A 23,721-nucleotide genomic window follows, 5' to 3' on the forward strand; every position below is an offset into this window, starting at 1 on the left:
CATTCATACAGCACTCTACTAGATCTATAATCAGAGCTTTATCACATCCATACAGCACTCCACTAGATCTATAATCAGAGTTTTATCACATTCATACACTGATGGGGCACATCGGAGCAGTGAGTGGTTCAGTGTCTTGCCCAGGGACACTTCATGTGACTGCTGGTGGATTCTAGTGGTTTCTTTTAGAAATACATGAGAAAATCACTTAAGTGCTTAAAACTATTGTTCCTCAAAGAAAGACTGGAAGGCATGTACATATTTTTGCTCTTCACTGTGGAACATCATAAAACAATTCAAAGGACCTTGCAGGCCAAACTGAACCTAAAAACAAGATTTGACCTTAAATAGGACGTGTGATCTTTAATCTCTCCCACTCCTCTATTAAAAGTAACCCATTATTATTCAATATCTGATATAATCACCGGGCTGAAGAGTTATTTTGAAACGTTTGGGAAGCACGACAACATTGAAATATTTTACAGATACCACCTAAGACTAAGTGGTGCAAAAAAGGGTTTTAATGTTGTTCTTGTCCAGAGTTTAGAAGCGTTTGATGTAGACATCACATAATGGAAACTTGTATTTTGCTCTGAAAGATCACACTTCTGGATCTTTGAAAGAAATAGAGACCGTGTTGTTAGGACTAAACATGAAAGAGATCTTGACTCAGCAAGCCATGAAGTCGATGCCTGGGATAATTGTATAAATTCCCTTGGCCAATGTCATTTCACAGTTTTGAGATGACACCATGAAGGCAGGAAAGTATCCTGTTTGGTATTGTCAATGCTAAAATGCTTTTAAAGTTGTTTGAGAAGGAATGACATCACCTCAGTGTTGAAAAGATTATACATTCTTACATTTCTTGGAGTGTAACATAAACCTGGAATGCAGAAATGGAGACGGAGTGACTGTTGAAACGAAGCTGACAAGACTAAACATGTTTTTTTTAGTTCATAATTTCTGCAGTACAGTTAAAGTGAAAGTAACGTTGAGGTATTTTTAATAGTAAAGCATTTAACATTTAGGACGTTCATCCTGTTTCTCCCTGCTAGGTCTGTTTGTGCTGAACCTTGTGTGTCGTGACCCAGCCCTGAGGAAGAGCGTCTTTGAGCGAGTCCGGGGTGTGTTTCCTACCGTTCTGTCTCGACAGATAGCCCAGGAAATCAATGAGGTCCTCCTGTGCTTTCATGACGAACAGGACACCGCCCACATTCTTTCATTTCTGCAACAAGCAGCCAAGAATCTACAGAGAGCACTGTTCTCTAACAAGACTGAGCCACACATTGACATTGCAGAGATGTTAAAAGACCTAAAAGTAGAGTGACATTTTGTGTGCCGTGTCAAGATTGTATGAAATGTATATGTTTTGGCTCATTTCAAATTAAAAGTAACCACCGTAAATATTTTTATGAAGTATTTTATTGGATTGATTTACAACCCCGATTCTGAAAAAGTTGCAGTGTGCAATGAAAACAGGGCAGACTGTCCCACTCCTTTTTAGAACAGAGACTGTGATGTCCATGGTTTACACAAACGGGTTTAAATTTCAAATCATCAAACTACAGAACAGGTTTCCATTACCTCAACCCATTTAAAATGAGCCTGGACCCAGAGGAAGATGCTGAGTTTTCTGGATTGTGTTCATATAAAACTTATTTACGTGATAAAGGTTTGCCCAGCATTTAATTTTACATTTTAATACCCGACGGTCTGAAGATCAGGATCCTATGGTTATTTTCAGCCTTGTCTTTTGGTCTCATATATTGCTCCAGATTATTGAATGCTTTTGATGATTGTATGAACTGTAGCAGATTTTTTTTTTTTCTGTTTAGAAACACTATCCTTAAATTGTTTTATTCTTTTTGGAGTTCTTCATAGTCTCATGAATCACTATTGACCCCAACGACCTGAATCAGGAATAAGCAGCTGATAATGGGTTCTGAACATTTGCCCTTCTTTATTTTTGATGGATTCAGCCTTTTAGAAATGCTTTTTATACCCAGTCCTCTTACTAACCTAACCTATTGCAAAATGCTGTATCTGTCTTTTGTGCCACTTTTACAGCTTTTGCTGCTCCTGTCCCAATTTAATTGAGATGTGCTGCTGCCATAAAGTCCATTCATCCATTTTTTTTTTACCCACTTCCCCTTTCTGAGTGGCAGGGAGCCAGTGCTTATCTCTAGCCGTCACTGTGAGAGGCAGGGTATACCATGGACAGGTCGTACGTCCACCCAGAAACCTTATGCCCAATGTTTCATAGTGAATAAAATGTGGGTTTATGACAATGGTGAACCATTGCATTCTGTTTTTCTGCAACTGTACACAAACTACCAACTTTTTCAAACTTTGGTTAGTACAAAAACTTGTAATAAAGCATTACATCATCTGCTTTAGTTTCTCTTTCGCTTTATGGTTTCAGTAAGTGTATGCTTCCTCACAAGCAAAGAATGTGGCTGTGTTATTTGCAGTAGGTGGCATTAAAAGTTGCTGTGTTTATAGGCCTTCAGCGGTGCCCTACCCCACGAGGGATAGATGAGATTTCAAATAGCTCAGAGCCTGTGGAGTAAGTGCAATTTAAGGATGTGCCAATTGGCTGTGAAGCTTGTCCATCTTCTAAAGGCGTGTTTGTGTGTGTGTGTGTTTGTTTATGTTACCTTGTGAGGCCCATTTTTCAACTCGTACTACAATGTGAGGACCAAAGCCCAATCCCCATAAGGTTAAAGTGTCATTGATGGGTTAGGTTTAGTTATGTACTGTTAATGGTTGGGTTTAGGGTAAGGCTATAGAAATGAAAGTCAACGCAAAGTCCCCGTAAAGATAGAAAGACACGTGTGTGTGTGTGGTAGAGGGAGAAGGGGTTTACCGATTTTCTTGTCAGAGCGCATGCGCAGAAAACTTCATTCCGTTAGCTGTCAAAGCAGAATGTTTTTCCTAAGTTCATGGGCCAAACCTGGTCCAGTCGCACGCCCTTGGACTGGTTCAGACTTTTAAAGAGGCGTTTTGCGTTTTGAACGAAGAAGAATACTTCTGGAAAGTTTTTTCTTACAAGATACGAGCTCTTCTTAAACAAGCGTGGACTCGAGACAAGATTCTCCGACTCTCTCGCAGTCGGTCACGTTGCATACCTTTTTCAAAAACCTCAACAAAGAGTTTTATCTGCGTTTTATTGAGTTTTTACCTGTGGAAAGACCATCTTTCTCGGTAACTATTAAGTATGCCGGTCACGGTCTCGAGTGGAGTGGACTAAAACAAGGAGAACGCGACGAACAAGGCGAGGCTACCTGGACAGGTAGCGGCTCTTGTTGCGATGGGCAACCGCGGGATGGAGGACCTGATCCCGCTGGTCGACCGGCTCCAGGAGGCCCTGAGCAGGGCGGGACGCTGCTGCAGCCTCCACCTGCCGCAGATCGCTGTGGTGGGGGGCCAAAGTGCGGGCAAAAGCTCTGTGCTGGAAAACTTTGTGGGCAGGTGAGCCAGCAACTCACTGCATGCTGTGAAACAACATGAAGTTATCCTGAACCATAAAGGTTCAAAGAGTTTAAGGTTTTGCAGTTTGAAATGCAGGTCTGCACTCGATGTAAACAATGCACCTTTATTTACATGTGTTCAAAAGTTCTGAGCAGAAATCTGTACATTACACCCAGATTGTCCAATTTATCAATCCCAAATTTATTTCGTAGACTGCCAATGTTGACCTCCTCTGTCGCCGGCCCTCTTCCTCATCGACAGTCATGTCAAACTGAGTCAGAGTTTGTTTATTTGTCGTGCACACCACATGTAGCACATGTGGTGTGTATGAAATTGTGTAAACAGGGTAAGTTACATTAAACAATAAAATGTAAAAGAAAAACAATAATAAGATCTAAGATATGAACTAAGAAAAACATTAACTAAAAATACACTAAGCACTAATAGCATAAAAACAATACGCCGAACAGCAGCACGAACATGAGTCTGTGTGAGCAGATGAGTACGAATGAACACAGCAGCATGAAACAGATCAGCAGCAACATGAAACAGATCAGAAGCAACATGAAACAGATCAGCAGCAACATGATGGGATTTTTTTCACAGTGATTATTCTGGTTAGAGATTCATGAGTCTAACAGCCTCAGGGTAGAAGCTGTTCCTCAGTCTATTGATTCTACACTTAATGCTCCTTAACCTCCTTCCTGAGCAAAAAGTGTGTGTGCTGGGTGAGTGGGGTCCTTCATGATGTAGGTGGCCCTCTTCCTGCATCTGGAGGTGTAAATGTCTGTGATGGTGGAGAGACTGACTCCAACAGACTTCTGTGTAGCCTTCACCACTCTCTGCAAAGCTTTTCTTTCTGCAGCTGTGCAGCCTCCATGCCACATGTTGATGCTGGAGCACAGGATGCTCTCCACTGTACATATAGCAGCCATTCACAAATTTTGCTACCAGAGTTTTCATTTAAGGACACATTACCTATCAATTGAAAAACATTGTGCTGATTTTGTTAAATTTTTTTGGACACTATTCATGACAATAATGTATAGTTTTGAGTTGTCCCTTAGAACTGGCACACTCCAGGTGGTTGATCCGCTCTGAGAAGGTGCTATTTATAAGACTGAGCTGAATACAGCACCTCAGACTGAGGAAGTCTTTCGGATGAGAGATGAAACGTTTCTACATAAAAAAAAAAAATTAAAAAAAAGTTGTTGTTTTGCTTTTGATTTGTTTTTTGAATGTCCAGAGGACCAGATTTAACTTTTTTAGATCCAGGTGAATGAGTTTTAGAATCTGCTTCACACAATTTTCAAGGCCAAAATTGACAGTTGTGAGACTTTAACTCTTTTAGCAGCGAGAACCACCTTTTAACTTGTATTAACAGGTCACTGAGTAAAGATCCATTATCTTTAACCGCTTCTTCCTTTTCGGGTCATGGAGGTCGCTGGTGCCTATATCCAGCAGTCACTGTTAAGTTGATTAATTCATTGATTAAGTTACTTAATCTTGAAAAGACTTTATAACTGTTTTTTAAAGCATTCATTTGCACATAATAAGTCGTTATTCACCTATGCAACTAAAAAGAATAATGAATGCAAAGTTTAAAATAAATTATATACAGTATATACTGTGTTCCATTCATTCTTAAACTTTTTTTATAACAAGTAAAACTTCAGAAAATACTCAGCTCTCATTGTACTAATACCACAGTCATTAAGAACAAGTAGCTTATATTCATATATAAAATAAAAGAACCAACTTGCCAAACTTCTAACCCCGACCCTGATTAAAAGCTGCCTCTTTTTGTTTCTCACAGCAGATGAATACAAGTTGGAGATAACTTGAGTTCTTTCACCTTTTCTTGCTAGCAGATTACACAAAACATGACTTATAAACTTACCCACAAAATAAAAGTTGCAGCAACTTGTAACCCCAAATATTACTGGCTGAAGTGTACAAACATTGCTCTAAGTTATTTAAAATATCTAATCAGACATTATATTATGACTACTGCTGTGATCATTTATTGTAATGATTAATGCCACTGACAAAACCTTTAAAGTTTTAATTTCTGCAATCTTCTCCAAACATCCTACTTGTTGTTTCACGGCCCAATGGGGGTCTGGGTCCAACTTTAAGGACCAGCGTTGTCACAGGAGTTCTTGAAATATTCTCCATGGCACCTTCTCTTCAAGTAGTATTTGGAGCAAAGACTACAGTCTTGCTTGAGCTCTTCATCGTTTGGTCTTTCTCTGCTTTTTAGTTTTACATCACAGTTCACCTTAGCACATTTAACTTGTAAACGTTTAATGCTAAAATTTATTTTGAGTAGTACTACCATGGATGTAGTATATAGTTACAACTTGTAATTTCTTCTTAATTACTCAGTACTTTAAATACTTGGCGTAACAGTAAGAGAAACTGCCCGAAAGTAATATATGTGGGTGCAGCGAATGAGTTTTCACATGTCAGGGCTCTAATTTTGTAATATAATTTTAAGTGTCTGTGTATTTTTAAAATACACACAGACATCTTAAGGGCTGTGCTCAGAGCTACCTCTAACCAAACAACTTTATTCATCTCACTTTGTTCAATCTTGTACATCACGATTTCCAAAGCAAGTGTCCAGGGTGTATGTGCTGGTGTGAAGAGGTGGATGCCAGACATGGTTGTGTCATCAGAGCAGCAGCTTATCTCACATGCAGGCTATGTTAAGTGTCAGGGAAGTGATTGAGATTAACATCACCCCTCAACCATAATGTAGAAGCAGGATTTTAGTCAGTTTATTACACCTAAACGACATAAATAATGTGTAGGGTTTTTTTTTCTTTCACATTCCTCTGACTTTTGATAAATGTCCTGTTCTAAAAATACAACTGATTTATGATTAAAATCACTCGTATGGACAGAAAACAACAAGGAGCTCCATGTCTTTTGCCCAGACAGGGGTTACCGGGGCCCCACCCTGGAGCCAGGCCTGGGGGAGGGTTGGTGACCAGGTCTCTACCCAGTCAGGCTCAGCAAGAAGGAGCAACATGAGAGTACCTTCCTGTGATCCCACCACCTGCAGGAGGGTCCATACGAGGCAGGTGCAGAGTGACATGGTTCATTCATTCAACCTTTATTTCTACACGTCACTCTCATTGAGCCTCGAGGACTCTTCTACAAGAGAGACCTGTTTAAAACAAAAAAACACAGATGAGGCACGCACAGCAATACACAATCATATAAAAAGCATATAAAATGAAAAGTAAATAGAAGACATTATATAACAGCGAAGCACAAACAGCTACATTATAAAATGGTGTAAAATATTCAAAACAGGAACATGTCTGCGTTGGTTTTTGTCACGAATTTAGCAGATGTTTAAAAATCCCTTAGAGGGGTCAAGGTCGAGAGCTTCAGATCTTTTTGCAAGGTGTTCCAGGAAACAGGAGCAGAGTAGGAGAAGGACCTTTTTGCCAAGTTCAGTCCGCACAGTAGCCGAAGGGGCTTTGGCGCTCTGACCCTGGTTTATCAAACCTGAAGAGAAGTCTGGGCCTCCCTGCTTAAGCTGCTGCTCTCACGACCCCACTCCAGAACAAACAGAAAATAATGGATGTTTTTTTTTTCCAGTAGAGTTTGGGATAAAGACACTATTGGCTCCCAATTTTTATTTGTATTGATATATTTTTTAACATAACTCTATTCTTTGTCTTAGCCCAGACTCTGTTATGAGACCCTCTTTGTGGTGGACTGTAGCCAGGACAGGATGTAACAAAACAAACTTCCTGAATGGGATTTTAAAAGGAAAGGGGGTGGAGGTGTGTGGTGGTGGTGTTGTTTTACATTTTGTTTCTAAGTAACACGTTCTATATCTTTGGTGTTTACATATTGCATGGTATTTTTTTTTTCCTGGGATCTGTTTTCAAGAAGTTTTAGAAACGATCTAAACTAATAATCTGCTAATTGTCAGAGTGCGTTGGAAGAAAAATGGTTTTTATTTTTCTGTTTATCAGTGTGGATTAGTTTTTTTTAATCAAAATGTTCTTATTCAACAGGGACTTCCTTCCACGGGGTTCAGGAATTGTCACGCGTACACCTTTAATCCTTCAGCTGCTAAATTCAAACTCAGGTAATAATCCATGTGGGATCTATGCTCATATCAGGTCTCTTGTAAATGAGTCTCAGGGACTCAATGGGATTAACCTGTATAAATAAAGGTTGAATGTGTTAATCTCAGGAGACTATACAGAGCTAACACTAGATGGCAGTGTGATATCTTACAAGTTACTGTGCCAGAGTTTTAATATTCTAAACTCTGACATGGTTTGAACATTTCTATAAATAAAAAAATTGAGCTACGTTGCTGCTGAGAGGACTTTAAATTAACTAAAATAATGACCTAATTTTGAACATGTCGTTGGCTCTAATGTATTTTCTTTGTCCCTTTTTCTGTGCTTCTCTTAGAGTACGGGGAATTCTTTCACTGTAAGGGAAAGAAGTTTACAGACTTTGATGAGATTCGTCAGGAAATAGAGGCAGAGACTTGCAGAATCACAGGATCAAATAAAGGCATCTGTCCTGTCCCCATCACACTAAAGATTTTCTCTCCACATGGTAACAGTGTGTGTTTGTCAAGCCTTCATCTTGTAGTTCTCTGCCTGTTAGCTTTGACTTGTGTTGATTCCTGTGCCTACAGTGCTAAACTTGACACTTGTGGACTTGCCTGGCATTACCAAGGTGCCAGTGGGCGACCAGCCTGCAGACATAGAGTACCAGATACGAGACATAATCATGCAGTATATCTGTAAGGAAAACTGTCTTATTCTGGCTGTCACACCTGCCAACACTGACCTGGCCAACTCTGATGCACTTAAACTGGCCAAAGACGTTGACCCTCAAGGTAAACTTCTGGTAATATACTTTAGCTAGACTGCACCTCTACATCTGTGTCTTCCAGCGTATAAAACTGTCTTTTATCAGCGGAGTAGTTTTTATTTCACAATAAGGAACTGTGCTGCTGTTTCTTCCCTCACACCCAGTAAGTCCACCCAGATTCTTTGGTGCACGTTCCAGTCCAACACTGAGCCCTTCCCTTTGCACTCAGACCTCTGTTTGCTTGAGAAAGTTCTCATCTTTTAGTTTTCATCTTAATTATAGTAAAATAATGTCAAATGTCCTTCTGCCAGATATTGTACAACTTAAGCAAAGTGTGATTAACTTTGTGGGGTTTTTCTGACAAATTCTCTAACATTAAAATCATCCATCCATCCATCCATCCATCCATCCATCCATCTATCCATCCATCCGTCCGTCCGTCCCTCCGTCCGTCCATCCATCCATCCATCCATCCATCCATCCATCCATCCATCCATTATCTTTACCTTTTCCCTTTTCGGGTCGCGAGGGTCACTGGTGCCCATGTCCAGCCATCACTCTGCAAGAGACGGGGGACACCCTGGACAGGTCTCTAGTCCATCACAGGGACACATAGAGACAAACGAGACAAACATTCTCTCTCTCACTCACACCTAGAGACAATTGAGTTACCAATCAGTCTAACATGCATGTTTTTGGTCTGTGGGAGGAAACCGGAGTACCCAGAGAAAACCCACGCATGCACGTAGAGAACATGCAAACTCCACCTAGAAAGGCCCTCAGCCGGGATTTGAACCGGGGCAAACTGTTCGCTGAGAGGCAGCAGCTCTACCAACTGTACCACCGTGCTGCCCTCATTAAAATCATTTTATAAAAAAAAAAAATAATTGAAGAATCATCTGATCTGATATCCGTTCATTACCTTTAACCTGTCTCTTCCTTTACGGGTTGCAGGGGATGTTGGTGCTCATATCCAGCAGTCGTTGTGCTAGAGGCGGCAGGCGGGGTACACCCTGGATATGTTGCAAGTCCATCACAGGGCCACATAGAGACAGACAAACATGACAAACAACATTCACTCTCTCAGCCACACCAGGGGACAGTTTAGAGTTCGCACTTTCTTTCTGGTCTGTGGGAACCTTGAGTAGCTGGAGAACACCCCACATACACGGAGAGAACATGCAAACTCCATCCAGAAAGGTCCCAAGGCCGCAATTCAATCTGATACTATTCTTGCTGAGAAGTGACATCTCCACTAACTGCGCCACCATGCTGCTGATATATGATTATTAACTTAATTTCAACAGAAAACTTAGAAATAGTTATGTATTTCAGTGTTTCCCCTAATGAACTTGCCATGGCGGGGTGCTCATCTCATCCCTGTTTTTTGTTGACGGGACGGACGGACACATGTCTGAGTGCGCTTGTACAACAGTTTTTGAGTGGGGGTGGGGGGTCAGCATGAGGGAAGAGGCGCCTTTAGCTTTAGCATAGTGCAACACGTTTGAGCTGTGCACTGTTTGTGCACAGTTTTTGAGTTGGGGTGTGGTCAGCGTGAGAGACGAGGCAGCATGAGCGCTGCCTTTAGCTTTTTAGCTAGAGCGCTTGTATTGTGCGCTGCTAGCTTGGCACTATATCAGTGCTGGGGTTGGGGGGCGCGTTCGGTTTGGTAGGTGGGGTGCTCAGTTCTGTTGATGAGGTGGGGCACCCCGCTTGTATTATGGTAGGGGAAACACTGTATTTAAAATCAATAAAAAGTAAATGTCCAGCATATCACCCACTGCCTTTAGTGCCAAAGTGTTAAACTAAGATCACCTCATGTTGAACAGGGATAGAGTAATCCAAGCTGTTTTCGTCAGTCATTGTAAAGGATTTTATTTATAATTGTGGTTTATGAGCTATTTTGGTATCAAGACTGACAAACGAACACACACACACATTCATGCATGGGCAAAAGCATTGTTTCCCTGCCTAACAAGTCAGAGTACTAAAACAAAACAAAACAAAAATGCTTACTTGAGATTTGGGACTTAGCAAATGATGTTATTGAGCAGCTTGATTCTAGTTCCCAGTTAATAATAAACTCAGACATAATGTGGTCACAACAAAAGGAAGTGGCAACGATTTTATTGGTCAGCCACATATCTGGCAATTAAATGATGGGGGCTTTTTGACTGGATTGTTTCACAATGTTCTTAAAGTGAACAGCAAAAAATGTGAGAGAAGCGTTTCGCAAGAAAAAAAACCTGAGTGCAACGAGGATGACTCAAACTGGAGAGGAAAAACATTTGTGCGTGAAGCAGAAAGTTTGAGTGCAGAAACCATTTTGATATGAAACAGAGCACATAGGCGTGCAATTATAGGCTTATTTGTGAGTGTAAACAACAAAAAAACATGTAAAAAGTCACTTTTTAGTAATATACTACATACACTCAAAATTACAGTGATTAGAATTTAGTTCAGTATATATTATAACAAAGTTTTTATAAAGGATGAACTGATTCTCTCACACTTCTCTTTTCATAAGGCTAATTTTCTTGTTCTTCTCTCAGGCCAGCGCACAATCGGTGTCATCACAAAGCTGGACTTGATGGATGAAGGAACTAATGCCAGGGAAATACTAGAAAACAGGTTGCTTCCCTTACGCAGAGGTGTGCTGGTTTTGTGTTTGTGTGTGTGCTAATTAATCTATCATCTTTTAAAGAGGGCTGATACAGTGACTGTCTGTTAGTACTGTCACAAACTCCTCAACCGAGCCTGAAGTTTGCTGTGCAGCAATTTAACATCAGGGGTTCTCAAACTTTTTGGGCTCAGGAGAGAAAAAATTTCAGGGACCCCCTCATGACTCTCATGTTTTTTAAATAATTTTCTTCAATTTGTCTCTTTAATGCAATAGAAATATTTATGTAGCATAAATATTTAAGACTAGGGATGCACAATATTATCGGCATGGTATCAGTATCAGCCGATATTAGCGATAAAGTTAAATGTCGGACATCAGCCATTCCATCAAAATAACTCACCGATATAAAAGGCTTCTGTTTTAAGTTAATTTTTAATTTAAGACAATGTCAAGTATATCTATTTATGCACTACTACTTATGTACTTTACACTTGTCACTTGTGAATAGGTTGAGTTTAGATTTGTGAAAATTTACAAATTTGCACTGTTCAAGTGTTGTCATTGTGTCAGAGAGAAAATGTCATGAATAAATTTGACATTAAACATAATCCAAGTTGAAGTGTTACATCATTTTCAGCCTCCTTTTTGGCATCTGCATTTGGTAGCAGGCCAAACTGACAAAGATCATGCAGAATAATGTAGTATTTTAATTCCACAGCAGAGAAAGCTGTGTAGTCTCTGTAAGTAGATCTAGGGGAAAAATGATTGGTAGTGGTCTGGGTTATCATCCAAATAAGTTTTAACATATCAGATATCGACCAAAAATCCAATATTGTGCATTCCTACTTAAGACATGTTCTTTGATAGTCCATCCATCCATCCATCATCTTTTACCCACTTCTTCTATTGTGGGTTACGGGGGTCGCCGGTGCCCATGTCCAGCAATCACTGTGTGAGGGGCAGGGACACCCTGAACAGGTAGCAAAGTCCATCACAGGGACACATAGAGACAAACGAGACAAACAAACATTCACTCTCTCACTCACACCTAAGGACAATTTAGAGTTACCAATCAGCCTAACATGCATGTTTTTGGTTGGTGGGAGGAAACCAGAGTACCTGGAGAAAACCCACGCATGCACGGAGAGAACATGCAAACTCCACCCAGAAAGGCCCCTGGACCGGGGTTTGAACTGGGGACCTGCTCGCTGAGAGGCAGCAGCTCTACCAGTTGTGCCACCGTGCTGCCCTTCTTTGATAGTGTTAATACAATTTTTATACTTTTAAACATGAAGTATTTTTCATTCAAGACACACTTAATTAACAAAATGTTTAATTTCAACTTCCAAAAATTACAGAAAATTAACAGCATCAAAAACCACTTTAAAACTTTACCTATTCACTTCATGAACTTAATAAACATATCACATCTTCAAATTATTACAGACAACTTTTTACAAAAAACTGAACAGAATCATAACAGCAGGAGTCATACCAAGGAACAGGGCTTCATTTGTAAACTGACTGATGCCAGAATGCAAATGAGGGGGGGAGGGGGGGTCTGGGGGTTCTCCACCAGAAAATTTTGAATAAAGTAGATGTGATTTCCTGCATTTGGGTGCATTTCAACGAGTTGTTAAACATAGATTTTTAAAAAAACAAAAATTATTTTTTTTGGTGGACCCCCAAGTATCAGCTCCAGGAGCCCCGGGAGTCCGGGTACCCAAGTTTGAGAACCACTGCTCTAGATGATATAACTGTTTGAATGCATTTTTAATGTTTTGTTTAAATACAAACTATAAAGGAAGAAAAGTTATTGTTGCTGACTTTTCTTTGTAAAAATGAAAATCTGACTTATGGAGGCTTATTTACACCAGACTGTCTTTTGGCTGGGAGAAGTTTGTACTTGGTATGTGCAATACATGTGTGGGAGATAGAAAGAGAGAACGAGAGAGAGAGAGTGTGTGTGTATGTGTGTGTGTGTGTGTGTGTGTGTGTGTGTGTGTGTGTGTGTGTGTGTGTGTGTGTGTGTGTGTGTGTGTGTGTGTGTGTGTGTGTGTGTGTGTGTGTGTGTGTGTGTGTGTGTGTGTGTGTGTGTGTGTACAGCCTGGAACCTCCTGGGGCTACGTACAGAATGGGTAAAGCATGTCCAGTTGCTGGGTCCTTCATGCTTCTCCTGCAGTGCAAATGCATTCGCTATGGAGGCCCACTGATAAAACTGCCTCCTGTATTAGCTCTGAGCTGAAGCATTAGATATGAAGTCTGCTGGTGTTACATTTAAGTACAGGATTTGACCCTCTGCTGTTACACAAACACTTTTTTCCTACTTGTGTGCTTCGGTCCTAATGGAACAAATGGCATTCTGGGAAGATTTCCCAAGGCCATGCCAGAAAGAAAAAAATAAAAATCTGAATCGGTCTTACACGAGAAGACTGTTACTTTCTTTTGCTTTATATTCTTAGAGCGGCTAGTAGTGATCACATGCTCTTCACTTCCATTCCACCTCTTCCTCCCCAGGTTACGTGGGTGTGGTGAACCGCAGTCAGAAGGACATTGATGGGAAAAAGGACATTAAGGCAGCTTTGGAGTCAGAGAAACAATTCTTCCTGTCTCATCCAGCCTACAGACACATGGCTCAAAACATGGGGACTCCATATTTACAAAAAATACTAAACCAGGTTACAGATGCAGACACAAAAGCTCAAATGTTAAACGTGGTCTGTGTATGTATATATTGACTATATTTTGTTTGCAGCAACTGACAAACCACATTCGAGACACACTGCCAGCCTTCTGTAGTCATCTGCAAAGCCAACTTCTGGCCTTAAATAAAGAGGCTGAAGAGTACAGACAGTTTAATCCAGACGACCCTGCACGCAGGACCAAAACCCTGCTACAGTCAGTTATTCTGCTCGTCTGGCTTCATACACAGTCCTTTTTTATGTCTTTTTCCACATCTGTGCTTCTGTCTTGCAGGTTAGTTCAACGCATGGCCGTTGACTTTGAGAAGTTACTGGAGGGTTCTGGTGACAAAGTCGACACTTTTAATCTGTCAGGAGGTGCTAGGATTAATAAAATCTTTCATGAGCGCTTCCCGTACGAACTGGTAAAGGTAGGTGTGTTTGTGTGCGAGGGCAGGAACGATTTTTGTGTTTGTCTCGGCGAATATTGTGCATGAAATGTCCAGTAGTTCATCTGTAGCTGCGATAAATGAACTGAAATGTTTGTCGTGTTTTTCTGTAACGTTTCTTAATAACTGTTTATGCCCCAAGATCGAGTCTGATGAGAGGAAGCTGCGGCAGGAAATCAACTATGCCATCAGAAACATACATGGTGTCAGGTGCAGTACACTGTTTCAAATATGAAGGGGCTTTGTTGTAATTCACACTTTTTATTAAAAATATGCTTTTTCTCAACAGGACAGGCTTGTTCACACCTGACTTGGCCTTTGAAGCCATAGTGAAGAAACAAATATCAAGTTTAAAAGCTCCATGTATTAAATTCATTGACTTGGTCAGTCAAGAGCTAATTACAACTGTGGATCAGTGTGTCAGTAAGGTATAAATGTGCATGTTTGATGTGCACGTGTTGTTTTTGTAGGGTGCAACGTGCCTGTGTGTAATTTCTGTGTTGTTGTCTTGCAGCTCAGTTCTTTTCCCAAACTGCAAAATGAAACGGAGAGGATAGTTATAAATGAAATCCAAGAGCAGAAGAGTAAATGCAGAGAGCAGGTTATTTGCATACATTTATACTGTGTAAAAATTTTTTTAAAAATCAGTAAACTCAACTGCATTACAAGGTTGTGTGATGGTCTGATTTGTTTTTAGGTCTTGTTGCTCATTGACATTCAGCTTGCCTACATAAATACCAAACATGAAGACTTCATTGGCTTTACCAAGTGAGTAACCTCACTGGTTTTAAAGTGAGATGGAAAGTGTGGTTTGTTGTCACTAAAACAATATGTGCTTTTTATGCTTCCCAGTTACCATCAGGCGCACAATCAAAATAATGCAAACAATTTAGCACAGATCCCAAGGATCGAGGTGAGTCCATTTCAGTTTTATCTCTAATCACAATATAACTACAATAAATAAATTCTGTAAACACAGAGACAAATCAGCATCATCACTTACAGAATAAAAGCATTGGATAGTCATTACTTTTAGTTGTATTCACTTCCCAGTTGTCCTGGAAACAAACAGTTGCACTTTGTGCACAATTGTGACTAAATGCTCAAATGTGATATTTACAGCAGAAAACATTTTCTTTGTGTTAAGTTTCGAAGCTGTCAGTGTATTGTGCGTTATTAATCTGATGAGTTTCATTAACTCAGCTACATTTCAGATTCTGCACAGCAGACATAATGTCTCAGTCTTGTTTTATTTTATGTGTAACACATTTATGTACAAATATGTATGTATAAAACACACTGATTGTGTACTCCGTCCGTCACCTTGATACGATGCTGATGATGTTTTGTTGAACATCAGTATACTCTGAGCACAATATATTTCTTATATATCTTTCATGTTGTTTTAATATTAGCCTATAAATAAACGATCAATATTACTGATATGCCTCATCAAATGTGAAATAAACTAACTACTAGTTAACGTTGCTACTTTACACTCGGAGTGGCTGTGGCTGAGTGGTTAGAGCAGTCGTCCTCCAATGCAAGAGTTACGGGTTTGATTCCACCAGCAGGCCAGACACTGGACCCCTCATTGCCTCCGATGTGTGTCCCATCAGTGTATGAATGTGATAAAGCTCTGATTATTCTTTGTATAGATCTAGTAGAGTGCTGTATGAATGGGTAAATGAGGCACAGATTGTGTTGTAAAGAGCTTTGAGTATCTTGATCAAATAGAAAAGTGCTATATAAGTGCAGTCCGTTTACCATTTTATCTCTTACTTTTCTCCAGGGCGTGGCCAAACTCTCCAGTCGAATAGTAGGAGACCATTTTTCAGCCTTTTTTCCTTTACTGAAAATATGTGCGTTTGAGAGCCTAGCTTAACGGCTGTTGGTTAGCATGCCACCAATGGGAGCAAAATGTCTTCTTTTCATCATCTGCGACTGATACACTGGTGTTATCACAAATACCTTTTTTTACTCTTTTCTTATTGTTTTTCTACCCTATCCTAAAAAAAATCTTATTTTTTGCTATTGTCTGGTTTTATAAATATGTACAGATGTAAAAAAACATTATTTGTTTTGTTTTTTTACCTGCAGGATGTCTATATGTTCTATTTTCTCTGACTTTACTCCTTGCATATCTTTTCTCTACAGTGCACTGGATGTCACTCTGGTCTTCTATCCTGTTTTCCCCCAAACATTACTTTTTATGTCTATGCTTACTGTGAAGTATTGGCCTATTTATCTAATGCTGGCCAATTGTTAATACGATGTTTTGATGATTTAACCTAACTTCTTCAATTTTTGTACCAATGCTAATGTTTCTCTCTCAGCTCTCATTCTTTATGTTGCTGCTGTGCAGGTTATACACAAAGGCTGGCTGACCATCAATAACATTGGCATAATGAAAGGTGGAGCCAGGGAATACTGGTTTATTCTTTCAACAGATAGCCTGTCCTGGTTCAAAGATGAGGAGGTGAGGTTCATACTTGATTTTTGTTATTCTCACTGATGAACGTAACTTGTATAATGACTGTATCTTTGATTAAATGAATGAAAATAATGAAAGCAAAACACAGCAGCCCAGACAGTTCATCAGAAGTTTATTCAAATGTATCACAGATTACAACAGCGCCTTATGTTTGCACAGAGAGTTAGAGTAGAAGGGAAATTAGGCTTACTGTTATCACAGCTTCAGCAAAGCCCCTACAGTTTTACCAAAGGGGGTGTCCGAGCTGTTCTGATGTCAGTGGGGCTGCCATCTGTCTGCCTGTCTGTGCCTGCTGTACAGGAGCAGAAGGTCTGCACAGCAAGTGTAGACAGGCAGACACACCACAACAGTCTTTTCTTGTCACTGCAGATGTCATGGGAAGAGGGAAGGACAGAGCACAGGGATAGAAATCAGGGGGATTTTCTTCAGCGTTTCCGTGTGGCTACAAACAAGTACCTGTTAACATTCAGATCTTAGTAAAACATTGAGGATGGAAAGTAGACATTTGTTATAGTGATGGTCCTGATGGAATAGGACTGTATTATTTAACAAGCTTCAAACGGAGTGGTTGATAGGAACAACAAAAACTGATAAAATGGTTCAAATGCATTGTTTTCAAGCTAAAAGTGGGTCTCCAGCTTTATAGAGATGCTGTGGTTAGTACTGAAAACACATCTTGAACCTCTTTTCTCCATCCAGCTATGTGTTGCTTTTCCCTCCTGCCACCTGGACCTGCGAGTGACTCTCCCACCACTTCCCTCATTCATTCCTCCAACACCCCCTCCTCTTTCCTTCTGCTCTCCCCTCACTCATACTCCTCCTTTTCTTCCTCTTCTGGGAGTTTAGGCATTTGGAGCGGCTCACTTTGACACAGCTGGAGCTGCCCCAAGCCAAACTAAAGACACACACACACACACACACACACTGTGGCCTGAGTTGTATTTACAATATACAGTACACATGTTCGCTCTGATGTAAACAAAGTGACATGCAAATAGCAAAGAAAAATATTCACTAAGACACACAGTGACTTTTTCAGGTAAACAGTGTGTTGCTTGAACACAGTGTTCCAGACTCAGCCCCAGGCATTCGTATTGTACACACGCAGTGCTAAAGGGCTCCTCCTGCAGGCGTCCCCTTACTATTGAAAGATCAACTCATCTGTGGTTATCACACATCTGCATGAATAAGACTAAAGCATACAGATAAATGTTTTTGACCACATGGATCCACAAAATCGCTCCGCAGGCAAATCATCAGATCTACTTAATTTAGACCCCGCTGGATGAGTCACTGGTTAATTTTTGGCCCCTTAGCTGTGTTATAGTTTATTAACTGCTTGTGTTTGGAAGGCATGAGTGCATTTTCATTCAAACGTGTCATAAGAGGAGATTAGATCTACTGTGTGCTATGCGCTCACACCCACAGGCCAATCATCTGCTTCTTCTTCTCTTACTGTTCTTGCTCTCATGGACACCACACTACCTCCACACACATCTCACACATTTCTCTTTACTTGGACTGCCATCCCCCTTTTTAATTTCTCTTTCTTCTGCCACTGTTGTCTTTAACTCCTCCTTACTCTGCCTCTCTTCGTTTGTCTCACCCTCTTTCTCTAAACCAACCCCTCCACCCCACCCCCCACTCTCCCTGTGGCTGGCAGACTCCCTGGGACTCTGCAAATTCCTGGCTGGAAAATCTGAAGCTTTGTCCAAACATTAGCGTCCAAATCTGCCCTGAGAAATCCCACATGGCTGTTCTTGTTCTGCAGACCTCCCCTTTCTGACCCCACCTTACTTCTCTGCAGTGCCTTTGCAAACACCCCATCTTCTCTCACTTACCCCCCCCCCCCCCACACACACACACACACACATGCACACATATATACACACACAAAAAAGAACCTTAATTGTCCTTCAGCCCTCATCATCCTTCTGTCAGTTGCTTCAACACAGTTGTATTTAGCCTCTATGCATGACATACTTTTTATGCATTACAGTGTTTTCTCCCTGCTTTGACATCAGACTGACAGTCTAGGATAAAGTTCAGAATTTAATCTCCACCGCTCTCTGAACAAACATACATTCCTGCACCCCTCAACTGCCAGGGCTCCACCAGGCAGCCTGACAAAAAACAGACCGCTCATGCCTATCTACACACAATCTACATTTACCGTACTCCTCTGTGTGTGTGTGTGTGAGGCCTGTTCCATATCACTAATCCATTAGTCTCTACGAAGGTGGAAGACAGCTTCAGACACAGCAGCTCTGATGTATGATAGTTCTTAGCCACAATGACACAGCTGGAATTTGGACACACATGTACATACTCACATATGCATGCATAATCTGCACGGCAGTGACGGGATATCTGTGAATGCAAGTGTTGTCAGATTGCCATATAGATTCACACACAGAAACCTAAAAGCAAGCACACAGACATTTAGCTAAGAGCAACAGTTTTTGTCAAGCTTCTCTACAAAATAAGTGAGTCAGCTAAGTTGCTAATTGATATTACAATAAGTTATACAGTCCTTAATCTAAGTTTTCCTGCTTTAAATATTCACTTACTATTCAAAAAGGCTTATTTCAGTTAAAAAATTGCTGCAAAACTGAACTGACTTAACTTGATGTTGAATAAAAATCGTTAATGCTAAATGCACATTTTAAAAACATTTGCACATTTGTAGGCAAGTAACACGAGAAAACATTAGATTCTATAATTTGCCTCAGCATAGAGTGCATGCAGGTTTTCATCTTGTCCAAAGTCCTGTGTCTTGTAAGCAGATGTTAGCGTTATAGATTGATGATGCACTTCCATGCACAGTCTAACCAATGTGCAGACTACTGTACACCAGTAAGATCCTGAACAGGTAGTCTGAACACTGGGATGACGGAGCAGGACCCTTTCTCGTTTCCTCTTCTCTCCGGCCTCGCCGTTTCTTTTTCTGGTTGCTTGCTAGCAGTCCTGACTGTGGCGGGGATGAGTTGGTAAAAGGTTTCCTCCAGTGTTTTGTCCTTTTTCTGTTATCCGGTTTCAGTGCCGGGTCGCTGGGTGAGCGGTCAGCGCACACATCAGACATCCACGCCAAAGGGTGTCCCTCCTGCAAAGGTGTTAAGGTGCCTTAGGTCAGCTGTCTGCAGGACTGCGTCCCAACTTAGGATCCAGTCTTGACGTGGCACATTCACTCATTCAGCCAGGGATCTGCCTGTTCACTTGGAGAAGGCATAAGGAAATAAGGGGAGTGTGAGAAGGAGAGAGAGTTAGGGAGGAACTTAGCAGCCATATATGGGTTGATGAAACCCATAGGGAATCAACTTTGCACTGGTCTGGAGTTTCTCTAATTTCTTCTTTCCAGTCTCTCTTGCCATCCATGTTGCTCTCTCTTTCTTTGTCTATTTTAACAAAAATCACTTCTGTCTCCTCCTCTATCATCCCCATCTCTCCTTTTCCTTTCCTTCACATCTCTACTTTTTACTTCGACCCCATCAGAATACTCTATACTCGTTTCAGTCTCCTCCCCTTCTGTCTAAAGCGATCCCAGATGTTGCTGTCTGAGCGCCAATCGGCATTCTGTCATTTTTTTTTCAGTGTCTGTTACAGGAAGTGGGCCTCTTTGGAAATAAGGAAGGGGGCAGCAAAGAAAGAAAGTCATAGGGTTCAAGGGAGCACTGACAGAGGGAAGTCCTGAATGTACCGTTATATCTCATTCCACACATGTGCACACGCTTCGTCTTTGATGCATATCTGTGCATCTTTTATTCATAGAACATCTAGGATTGTTAGAAGATCCACTTGGAACAATTCGTTCTACAGAGGTTCATATAATTCTCTCTACAACATTCATAGAAGTTTCTATAGCTCGTCTTTCTGGAAGGCCTCTTCCCAAAGGTTAGTCAGAGGGGCTGGGAAACCAAGATGAAGGGGGAGGGCTTCACTTTAGGAGAACTGTTGTGTTAGAGCTTTAGACTGAGTAATGACTTTCACATGTGGGTCCAGCTTTTCTCTCTCTTTTTTGTTCTCATTTTCTCGTTGCTTTCCTCCCTTCTTCACTTCTCTGTTGTACTCTGTTTCCATACTGTTTGGTTCTTTTCACACTGGCCTCCTTGCTCTTCCAACTGTTGTCTGTCACTCAAAAGTCTTCATGGTGATGACAGATTGAAGACTTGTGGGCATCTCTTTCTACTTTTTCCTTCTTTCTCTGTTGTTTCTCATGTACTGCTTTGTTAATGTGAGTTACAGTGACAACCACAAACGTCATCCTATATGAACTCAGATGGTCTACGGGACGGCTGTGCCTGAGTGGTTAGAGCCGTCCTCCTCCAATGCAAGAGTTGAGGGTTTGATTCCACCAGCAGTCACATGCCGAAGTGTCCCTGGGAAAGACACTGAACCCCTCATAGCCTCTGATGTGTGTCCCATCGGTGTGTGAATGTGATAAAGCACTGATCAGTCTTTGTACAGAAATAGTGCTGTATGAATGGGTAAATGAGGGCACAGATTGTAGTACAGAGTGCTTTGAGTATCTTGTTAAGCTAGAATGGCGCTAAATAAGTAGAGTACAGTCCATTTACAAGTACAGTGATCTGCATACCATGCTCTCTTAGCTTCACCCTCTAAAACTTTACTCACTAACTTTAAGTTTCTTGGCTCTTCTCATTCCTCCAGCCGAAAAAACACATACTACTCAACATTTTATCTTTGGCCACTTTGTGAACCTGCCTCAGTCTCTGTTATTTTTTGCCATCAACAATAATGTTGCCTTACTGTAAACTCATATTTTACTCTGCATGCCTCTGTCAAACTTAATCTCTCCATACTCTGTCTTTTTCAGGAGAAGGAGAAGAAGTACATGCTCCCTCTGGACAACCTAAAGCTTAGAAATGTGGAAAAGGGCTTCATGTCCAGCAAACTTGTTTTTGCTATCTTCAACACGGAGTCAAGGTTTGTGTGTACACTTTAATGTTCATTTGGTGAGTAAGTGTCTGAGTCAGAAAAGGGAGTTATGCTCTTGTCACCTGCTGGCTGAAGTCTTTTATGTGATATTTTACAAGGCTGGATGTGTCTGTGGTGGAAAGACACAGAGGAGATGTGAGTTTAGATTTAGCCTTCCTCTAACCTCTTAAATTCAACTTTGACACCTGATCTAAATGTACATTCACAGGGTACCAGAGTGTATCCCAAGTTGTTAACGGATAGGGCTGTATTTACAGAGTTTGTGTGTATGAAACAGATAAATGTAAGTGCAAAAGAAATATGAGAAACAGGGTGCTGAGGAGCTAGAGCTGACCCAAAATTGAGCAAATAGTACCAAAGCATATGGTTTTTGTTTATAATTCTGTGTGATGCCGGATTCGGACACACAAACCAGATTTGTAAGTTCATCTGTGTGTTTGTACATTTGTGTATGTGGCTTTGCAGTGAGTGTTCCTATTGACCGCAGCATACCGACGGCAGGCTCATTAAATAGCTAATCAAAGCCAGAGAGCTTGGATCAGAGATGTGGCTGCTCTTGTTTGGAAAGAATTGCTCGACTCACCACAAGAAGGATGGAGAGAGAAAGGAGAGAACTGGAAGGGTTGAGGAGTGAAAAAGCAGGAGAGAGTATCGGAGCTATTGGCCAAGAATGTGTCAAAGTCCGTCCTGTCCCCCCCCCACCCCACAGCCCTTCACCCCACCTCTCTTACTGCGCCCCCATGCTTTTTTTTCCTGTGCTTGTGTGTGTGGTGGGGGGCAGACATAGGAGTTGCTTTGTCCCTGTATGACAGTACTCAAAATCCCCAGGAAACTCTTTAAATCACAACCAGTTGTGATTCTGTAAAAATTCCTCAACATTAGTGAAAAAAACTTGTACTAAGCTGAAGGGAAGATGGAAAGAACAAACTGTGGATGTAAGAGATGAATTTTATTGTGTGTGCACTGGAGTGTACAGACGCGAGGGTCTTGGTGTAAAAAGCACTGTTGTATTGTCATGTTTGGCCTGGCTGCTTGTCCATTAGCCGCCACACCCTAATATATTAGCCTCATCCATTAAGTCTGCATCAAAAACTGAACACACATTTCTTGAAGTTTCTCTTTTCTGATGCAACTCTGGTTTGCTACAGCCTACCTAGTTTATTTAGTTGTTTCTGTTGCATCTCATACCAAAGTTTCACATATTTGAGCTTAATTGCTGCATGTTCTGAATGTGAGAAGGGAACAACCAAAAAAAAAACAGTGATTATAGAAAAATGTTTAACAGATGGGCTGCAGCCCACTGCAGACCCTTTAGTTTTGTCTTACTTTTTCATGCTTATTCCCCCAACTAAAGCATAAAGATAAATACATAAACAGAAGATGTGAGAGTATAAATATAGGTAAATGAGTTTTAATAATGAGAAGATGCAGGATGATAACAGTGAAGTTTGCAGTAAGAGACATTTGTTGTTTTAAGTAGTGTATTAAGGAAGAAACTGATCAAAGTACAGTAGTTATACTTATGCACGAATACAGTTCATTAATGTTTGTGTGAATATCCATCCATCCATTATCTTTACCCGTTTATTCCATTTTGGGTCACGGGGGTCGCTGGTGCCCATGTCCAGCAATCACTGTGCGAGGGGCGGGGTACACCCTGGACGGGTCGCAAGTCCATCACAGGGCCACATAGAGACAAACGAGACAAACAACCATTCACTCTCTCACTCACACCTAGGGACAATTTAGAGTTACCAATCAGCCTAACATGCATGTTTTTGGTCTGAGGGAGGAAACCGGAGTACCCGGAGAAAACCCATGCATGCACGGAGAGAACATGCAAACTCCACCCAGAAGGCCCCTGGACTGGGGTTTGAACCAGGGACCTGTTTGCTGAGAGGCAGCAGCTCTATCAGTTGCGCCACCGTGCTGCCCTGTTTGTGTGAATATAAATCTGCTAAATTGTAGCACTTTTTTGTTTTGTTTCATCAGTCTCTTTCAATTGCCTTAGAATCTAGCTGTTTTTTTCTTTCTTGTTACCTTTTCCTTTTAGCCATCCTATTTGTAAAAAAAAAAAAAAAAAACCCTGCAGTATGACTTTTTATAATTTTTTATTGTTGTTGCTGTTGTCCATTGTTGTCATCTTTCTTTGTTGAAATCAGGTCTCTCTTGTAAATGAGTCCTCGC

At 40.9% G+C, this 23,721-nt stretch overlaps 2 protein-coding genes across 3 annotated transcripts in view; both read left to right on the forward strand.

The window, feature by feature from the left end:
• The window catches only part of mettl13 (methyltransferase 13, eEF1A lysine and N-terminal methyltransferase), a 6,510-nt gene extending 5,122 nt beyond the window's left edge, over positions 1-1,388 (forward strand). Inside the window, exon 9 of the mRNA XM_037674851.1 lies at positions 1,056-1,388. Coding sequence (XP_037530779.1) covers positions 1,056-1,327 — 272 coding nt within the window. The 3' untranslated portion in view covers positions 1,328-1,388. The remainder of the gene's footprint in view (positions 1-1,055) is intronic.
• A 1,922-nt stretch (positions 1,389-3,310) lies between these two features.
• dnm3a (dynamin 3a) overlaps positions 3,311-23,721 on the forward strand; it is a 29,099-nt gene continuing 8,688 nt past the window's right edge. For both annotated transcript variants that reach the window (XM_037674853.1, XM_037674852.1), the window contains exons 1-16: positions 3,311-3,471; positions 7,512-7,585; positions 7,921-8,070; positions 8,153-8,356; positions 10,884-10,982; positions 13,472-13,632; positions 13,710-13,852; positions 13,931-14,066; positions 14,227-14,294; positions 14,374-14,512; positions 14,599-14,685; positions 14,782-14,852; positions 14,937-14,997; positions 15,877-15,903; positions 16,450-16,563; positions 21,413-21,522. In XM_037674853.1, the coding sequence (XP_037530781.1) occupies positions 3,311-3,471; positions 7,512-7,585; positions 7,921-8,070; positions 8,153-8,356; positions 10,884-10,982; positions 13,472-13,632; positions 13,710-13,852; positions 13,931-14,066; positions 14,227-14,294; positions 14,374-14,512; positions 14,599-14,685; positions 14,782-14,852; positions 14,937-14,997; positions 15,877-15,903; positions 16,450-16,563; positions 21,413-21,522 (1,805 nt within the window). The remainder of the gene's footprint in view (positions 3,472-7,511; positions 7,586-7,920; positions 8,071-8,152; positions 8,357-10,883; positions 10,983-13,471; positions 13,633-13,709; positions 13,853-13,930; positions 14,067-14,226; positions 14,295-14,373; positions 14,513-14,598; positions 14,686-14,781; positions 14,853-14,936; positions 14,998-15,876; positions 15,904-16,449; positions 16,564-21,412; positions 21,523-23,721) is intronic.

The sequence above is a fragment of the Nematolebias whitei genome, chromosome 3, assembly GCF_014905685.2.
Source record: "Nematolebias whitei isolate Nwh7 chromosome 3, NemWhi1, whole genome shotgun sequence".
NCBI lineage: Eukaryota > Metazoa > Chordata > Actinopteri > Cyprinodontiformes > Rivulidae > Nematolebias > Nematolebias whitei.